The 7,512-nt window shown below is 51.8% G+C and overlaps 2 protein-coding genes across 2 annotated transcripts in view; both read left to right on the top strand.

Annotated features, from left to right (window-relative positions):
- Positions 1-331: 331 nt before the first annotated feature.
- On the top strand, positions 332-4,846 carry EAH_00049380 (hypothetical protein, conserved; the record flags this gene model as incomplete). The annotated part of the gene is made up of 7 exons (XM_013394408.1): positions 332-360; positions 859-1,237; positions 1,409-1,558; positions 2,189-3,374; positions 3,521-3,633; positions 4,104-4,275; positions 4,650-4,846. 7 exons carry the CDS (start codon positions 332-334, stop codon positions 4,844-4,846), a joined length of 2,226 nt encoding a protein of 741 aa, XP_013249862.1.
- Positions 4,847-5,974: 1,128 nt separating this feature from the next.
- The window catches only part of EAH_00049390 (NADPH-cytochrome p450 reductase, putative), a gene marked incomplete at both ends in the record, with an annotated part of 5,575 nt that continues 4,037 nt past the window's right edge, over positions 5,975-7,512 (top strand). The window contains 3 exons of the mRNA XM_013394409.1: positions 5,975-6,259; positions 6,681-6,917; positions 7,164-7,500. Coding sequence (XP_013249863.1) covers positions 5,975-6,259; positions 6,681-6,917; positions 7,164-7,500 — 859 coding nt within the window. The remainder of the gene's footprint in view (positions 6,260-6,680; positions 6,918-7,163; positions 7,501-7,512) is intronic.

Here is a 7,512-nt window from a genome sequence, read left to right on the forward strand (position 1 = left end):
ATATATATATATATATATATATATATATATATATATATATATATATATATATATACATATGTATACATATATTTTATATATGAATATCCATATACATATATATACTAATATACAAATATTCATGTATATATCTATATATGTATATATATAGATATATATACATATAAAATATATATATATATATTAAATACATATATACACTTTTCCTCAGAATGTATTGATAATATATTTGTTGCCCTTCAGTGGGGGCCTGTACGACAGCAGAGACACCCGATAGACGCAAGAAAACCCCTATACAGTTTGCTGCAGCTGTCCCCTTTTTGCTGCAGAGATGCTCTCTGGAGGAGACAGCCTTTGCGAGTAAGACATTGTTAGTGTTTAGGGTTTAGGGTTTAGGGTTTAGGGTTTAGGGTTTTAGTAGCAGCAAAAGAACAACAGAATCGATGTGAACAGGCACCTTACACGGTCTCTGCAGCAATAATGGCTACAGCAACAGCAGCAGCAGCAGCAGCAACAGCAGCAACAGCAGCAGCAACAGCAACAGCAGCAACAGCAGCAGCAGCGGCAGCACCAATCTAGCCCTTCTTCCTTAAACTTCTACCTTGCCGATCATCTGCACAAACAAGTTTATTAAAGAAGCACTCTATAACACAACAAAGTCCACCTAGCTGCAGTACATTTCGATAAACAACTACTAGGGGCCCCTAGGGGCCCCTAGGGGCCCCTAGGGGCCCCAGGGGGGCCCCCCTGGGGGCCCCCTTTAAATATAGGAGGGGCCCCCGTAGGGAGAGGGGCCCCCTATGGGTTTGCAGCAACTGTCTCTTCTTTTATAGCATTGTTTATTTCATTGCTGCTTAGGGCTAGAGGACAGTCAGCCGTCTTATATTTAGCAGCAGCAGCTGCTGCTGCTGCTGCTGCGGTTGTTGTTGTTGCTGCTGCTGCTTCTGCGGCCATGGGGGAGACTCGGCTGCTGGTGCTGCGAAGGCTGGAGGCTTACACACCAGCAGAGTCGGCAGCAGCAGCAGCAGCAGACTCAGCAGCAGCAGCAGAAGGATCAATAGAAGCGGCAGCAGCAACAGCAGCAGCAGCGACAACAGCGGACTGCGCTGCGGTGTATGTGCTTCCAGCCTGCAGAGACACCCCAGCCAACTTGCCTACAACGGAGGGGCCCTCTTCTGGTGTACGTACACCTCACGCTGCTTCTGTCTCCTCTGCACCTTCAAGCAAGACGGCGGCTGTAAGCAGAACAGCTGGCGTCTCCTTGTCTGCGGGCTCCTGCAGCAGCGACAGCAACACCAGCACCAGCAGCAGCAGCAGCAACAGCAGCAGGTGTTGTTGCTGCTGCTGCTGCAGCTGCGTAGTCAGTGTATACGCATGCATCCTCCACTCTGGCTGCTCTACGCTACAGTGCATGCGATGGGAAGGATTAAGACTGCAGCAGCAGCAGCAACAGCAGCAGCAACAGCAGCAGCAGCAGCAGCAGCAAAATGGTGTCCTTAGCGACAAGTGGTTCGTGGAGCTGCCTCCTCAGGCTAAGGGAAGTAGAGTGTCTTGCTTGGTAGGTCCTCTCCTAAACCCTAAACCCTAAACCCTCAAGCTTAAAACCCTAAACCCTGAAGCTTAAACCCTAAACCCTAAACCCTCAATGGTGGTTCGGCATAAGATGTTGCTGCTGGTGTTTCTGCAGCGATGGATTGAAATAGAGAGAGGATATCTGGGGCTTCTCGTTGGGACCTCTAGGTGCTGCTGCTGCTGCTGCTGCTGCTGCTGCTGCTGATCTTGATGCCGCTACGGCTGCTGTTGCTGCTGTAGGGGGTTGGTGGTGCTGTTGTTGCTGCTGCTTCTGGGGTGTTGCTGCTGCTTTAGTCGCGGCACTATTAGCGTCGGGTAGTTCCGTTGCTGCTGTTGCTGCTGCTGCTGTTGCTGCTGCTGTTGCTGCTGCTGCTGTTGCTGCTGCTGTTGATGGTGGGGCTGCTGCAAAATTAGGGGTGCAGGGAATCCCCTGCTGCAGCCGGGGGCTCTGCTGTTGCTGCTGACCCTGAAACCTCGTTGTTTGCTGCTGCTTCTGCTGCTTCTGCTGCTGCTGCTGCTGCTGCTTCGGTGCAGTGGCATGCTGTGTATGTACACCAGGGGAGGTGTCTCCTGCATCTGCTGCTCTTGGCTTCCCCTTCCTCTTCGCGACATCCAGCTGGTCAGCAGCAGCAGCAGCAGCAGCAGCAGCAGCAGCAGCAGTTGTGGCAGCAGGTGCAGCAGCAGCGATGACGACCGCGATCGCCCTGGCTGCCTGAGAGACTCTGGGTTTTTGCTGCTGCTGTTTGGAGACAACCACGTTGCTGCAGTTCATGTGGCTGACCTTAGAGCAGCAGCAGCAGCAGCAGCAGAGAAAGCAGCAAGAAGAACAGCCAAGGGCAAGGCCCCGCCCCACATTCTTGAGCACGAGATGCCTGCAGTACTGTCAATGTGCGCTGCTGCTGCTGCTGCTGCTGTTACTGTTGCTTCTGCTGCTGCTGCTGCTATTGCTTCTGCTGCTGCTGCTGTTGCTGGTGTTGCTTCTGCTGCTGTTGCTGGTGTTACTTCTGCTGCTGATGTTGCTTCTGCTGCTGCTGCTGTTCCATTTGCTCCTGTTGTTGTTGCTGCTCCCGCTGCCTTTGTTGCTGTTGTTGTTGCTGTTATTGATGCTGCTGTTGCTGCTGCTGTTGCTGCTCCTGTTGGTGTGGGTTGTATCTTGTTGCTGCAGTATGTGTACGTACACCGCAGGCTGGAGCGCCGGGGATCGACTGCTGCAGTAGCAGTTGCTGGTGCAGCAGCAGCAGCAGCTGCTGCTGCTGGGCCTACCCCTCCAGACGCAGCAGCCTCGAATGCGCTGCGTGAGCTGCTGCAGCAGTTGCAGGCGCCCACGGAGGAGCAACAGCAGCAGCAACAGCAGCAGCCGGAGACATGTGCAGCAGCAGCAACAGGTACACAAAGAGAAGACACTCAAACAACTCTTAGGAGAAGGGGCCCCCGCCATCAGCAGCAGTCGCTGTCTCCTTCGAGGCGCCTGTCTCCGAGTTCCAGTAGTCAGCAGCAGCAGCAGCAGCAGCAGCAGCAGCAGCGAGTGCTGCTGCTGGCTGCTGGAGCAGACCCGCTGCTGTCTCTACACCGTCTCTCTCTGGGGGAGACGGAGGAGACACCTCGCTTTAGCTTCTTTGCGGTTTCTGCTGCTGCTGCTGCTGGAAAGCTTGCTGCTGCTGCTGCCCGGGGGGCCCTCAGTTTCTTCAGAGGCAGTCCTGCGCAGCTGCCAAAGCAGCAGCAGCAGCAGCAGCAACAGCAGCAGCAGCAGCAGCAAAGCGACGGCTCTAGAGATCCCAGTGATGTGGAAGACCTCAAGATATGTACGTCTTGCTGCTGCTGCTTCTGCTGCTGTTTTTGCTGCTAAAGGATGGGGGCGGGGCCTTGCTGCTGGTGTTGCTCCTGCTTCTTCTTCTGCTGAGTCGGTGCTGCTGCTGTTGCTGCTGCTGTTGCTGCTGCTGTGCTGCAGCAGAGGCCCCTCTGCTGCAGGTTGGGTGGGTAGACAAACAGCGGGGGGCCCTAAAGCTGCAGATGTGCCCCTGGGATATGACTGTTGCCGCCCTAAGCGATTCCTTAGGCAGAGTACGTACAGCAGCAGCAGCAGGAACAGCATCAGCTGCTATAGCTGCTGCTGCTGCTGCTGCTTTTGATGTCGGCGCTGCTGCTGCTGCTGATGTGCTGCTGTTGCTGCTGTTGTTTCTAATGGTGCTGCTGCTGTGCTGTCGCTGATTTTGGCACCTGTGCTGCTGCTGTTGCTGCTGCTGTTGCTGCTGCTGTTGCTGCTGCTGTTGCCATTGCTGGCGGCGGTGCTGCTGCTATTGCTGCTTCTGTCGTTGCTGCTGTTTCGTTGCTCGCCGTTCATGCGGCGTTGCTGCAGCTGCTGCTGCTGGGCTGGGGTCCCGTTGCTGCTACTGACAGCCCACTTCTGCTTCTGTAGCAGACTTGATTTGCTGCAGCAGCAGCAGCTGCTGCTGCAGCTGCTGCTGCTGCTGCTGCTGCAGTGTCTCTACAGGGGGCGAGTGTATATTGTGTCTCCTTTTGGTGTGCATCAGGTGAGTGTTTTATGTGTCCTCTCTTTGCTGCCTCTCTGGATGCTGAAGGGCTACCGCAAGGCCTTCTTAGTTTGGCTGCAGCGGCCTTCTTTCGGGTGTATATACACCTCAGCTGCTGCAGCGCATGCACAAGCGCCTAGCGGGGGTCTGCTGGTCTTCGCCCCTAAACGAGGTGGGTTGCTGTTGCTGCTACAGCAACACGTTTGCTGCTGCTGCAGAGCTGCGGACAACACCCTGGGTGCCCCCAGGGGACCTTCAATGCCGCCGTTGTATCTCCTGCTTCTCTAGCTGCAGCAGCAGCTGCTGCAGTTGGAGACGCCCCTGCTGATCTTGCTGCTGCTGCTTCTGCTGCTGCACATTGTGATGTTTTTGCTGTTGCTGCTGCTGCTGCACATTGTGGTGCTTTTGCTGCTGCTGCTGCAGCAGCAGATTGAGGTGCCCTTGATGTCGCTGCTGCAAATTGGGCTACTGTGGCTGTTGCTATCAATCCTGCTGCTGCTGCTGCTGCTGCTGCTGTTGCTGCTGCTGCTGCTGCTGTGGCGTTAGGTTTGTTGGAGTTGTTTAGTGGGGCTTCCAAGGCGCGGCTGGCTGTGGCGCTGGATATACACCCCGAAGCCCTGCTGCTAGCATGTTGTGCTGCTGCAGCAGGTTGCTGCTGCTGCTGCTGCCAGCGCAGCAGCACCTTTTGCTTCGTGTTAGACACGCAGGGGCTTGCCCTTGTACAGTGGCCGCCAGGCCTTTAAGCCCCCTATTTATTCTCTAGGTTTTAGGTTTTAGGGTTTAGGGTTTAGGGTTTTTGTGCGTTTCACTGTTGGGGGTTTTCAACCCTAAACCCTAAACCCTAAACCCTAAGCGCACACAGGGAGGCTTTTAGTCCTTTTCTTTGTGTAACTCTCTAAGGTTTAGGGTTTAGGGTTTAGGGTTTAGGGTTTAGGGTTTAGGGTTTAGGGTTTAGGGTTTAGGTTTTAGGGTTTAGGGTTTAGGGTTTAGGGTTTAGGGTTTAGGGTTTATTCTGTTCAGTCTTTACGTTGGGGAGGTGCAAAACCCTTTTATAAGATAAAACCCTTTTATTAAATAAAACTCTTTAATTAAATAAAACTTTTTAATTAAATAATAAACCTCAGTTAAATAATAACCCTTAGTTAAATAATAACCCTCACTAATAAACCCCTTATCATATAATAACCCTTAGTTAAATAATAACCCTTAGTTAAATAATAATCTTGTTAATAAACTATTATTATTAATTTATTATTATTAGATAAAGCACTCTAATTGGGTAAGACAATCTTATTAAATAAAACTCTCCTATTAGATAAAACACTTTACTTAGATAAAACCCTTTAATTAATAAACCCTATTTATTTTTATACTTAATAACAAAACCCCTATAAAAAGTCTTATCTTACCCGATAATAAACCCCCTACATATATAATATATATATATAATATATATATAATATATAATATATAATATATATATATATATAACAAACAAAATGAACAAAACCCTAATTTTTATTATAAAACAGCTATAAAATAACTATAAAATAATTATAAACTAATTATAAACTAATTATATAATAATTATGTTTATTAATTAAAACATCTTTATTAAACAAAACCCTTCGGCTTTATTGTTTTTAGCAATCCATCCTCCAGCATACAAACGTAAGGGGGGCCCCCTGGGGGCCCCAGGGGCCCCCCTGAGGGGCCCCCAACGGGGCCCCTCTTAATAAAGCGTATCTACGTAGTTAAGATATATAATAATACCATTTTTGAGGTTATTAATAGCATCAATGAGCTGCCTATACACCTGAATCTGTTGTTAGAGCCGAAGGGCGGGAGGGGCCCTTCGCCAGCCAGTGAAGATGGGTTTCAGCAACAAACAAGCTGCTGTTGCTGCTGCTGCAGCAGCAGCTGCAGCAGCTGCTGCTGTGGCCTACTATATTTTTAGGGCCCGAAGACTCCACTGCAGCAGCAGTAGCAATATTAACAACAGCAGCAGCAACAACAGCAACAACAACGGCAGCAGTACCAGGAGCAACAGCAACAGCAGCAGCAGCAGCAGCAGCAGCAATAACAGCAGCAGCAGCAGCAGCAGCAGCGTTGGGGTGTATATACACTTCGGGTCGGAGACAGGGACAGCCGAAAGCGTAAGCGAGTTGGTAGCCTCCTCTCTTCGTGCTTTGCATGCGTCTCCAGCTGTCTCTGTCTCTGATTTAGAGGTAAGAAGGAGACACCTTGTTGTTATTACTATAAAAGTAGGAGTATATAATAAGGAGACAGCAGCAGCAACAACAACAACACCAGCAGCAGCAGCAAAATCAAATGCAGCAGCAGCAATATCACCAGCATCATTAGCAGCATCATCCATAGCAACAGCAGCAACAATAACAGCATCAGCAGCAACAAAAGCAGCAGCAGCGCCAATACCTGCATGATCAGCAGCAAAAGCAGCAGCTGCTGCTGCAGCAAGTAGACAATGGGTTGTACTTATCTTGCATGCGTTTGTCTATCATCTGCCCTTAGGATTTCTGTCCTGCTACTTTTCTGCTGCCTCCTGCTGCACTCAAGGGGCCCCCAAATGTGGGGGGGCCCCCTCAAGGCGGTGCCTTCCAAGGAAAGGGGGGCCCCCAGGGGGGCCCCCAAGGGGGCCCAGGGGGGCCCCCCGTTCAGAGCCCCCCTGGGGGCCCCCATGGGGCCCCCTGGGGGCCCCCAGGGGCCGAGGGGCCCCTCCCTTTGCGTGTGTTGGTGCTCGCAACCCACGGCGAAGGAGAGGCAACAGCAAGCGCGCAGCAGTTTGAAGACTGGGTAAGCTGCAGCTGCTGCTGATGCTGCTGCAGCTGATGCTGCTGTGCAGCAGCAGCAACGCAGCAAATGTAGCTGCAGCAGCAGCAACAACAACAAATGAATTATCGGCAGTGTATATACTACAGAGCTACTCTTTCCTATAATAGCTGCGGCAGCACCTGCCTTGTTGTTACTGCTGGTTTGTTGCTGCTGCTGCTGATGCTGTGCTGCTGCTGCTGCTGCTCCTTTTGTGTGCTGCTGCTGCAGCTGAAGGGATTATGCAAGTGGCTGCGGCAGCTGCATCTTCAGGCCGTACAGAGGCAGGATTATGCTGCTGCGGTGTCTCTGCTGCAGCAGCGGTCAGCAGCCGTCCAGCAGCAGCAGGACCAACAGCAGCAGCAGCAGCAGCAGCAGCAGGAGCCTGTGTTCCTGTGTGGGGTGTTCGCTGTCTTAGGACTCTGCAGCAGCAGCTACCCAAGCACATACAATGCGATGGCGTCGCGCACCCACAGGGCCCTGCGGAAGGCCTGCCGCGTGCAGCAGCAGCTGCACGAACTAGCTGCAGACAGCAGCAGCAGCAGCAGCAGCAGCAGCAGCGGCAGCGGTAGCGGCAGCA

Source organism: Eimeria acervulina, genomic scaffold, assembly GCF_000499425.1.
Source record: "Eimeria acervulina Houghton genomic scaffold, Eah_scaff797, whole genome shotgun sequence".
Classification (NCBI taxonomy): Eukaryota; Apicomplexa; class Conoidasida; order Eucoccidiorida; family Eimeriidae; genus Eimeria; species Eimeria acervulina.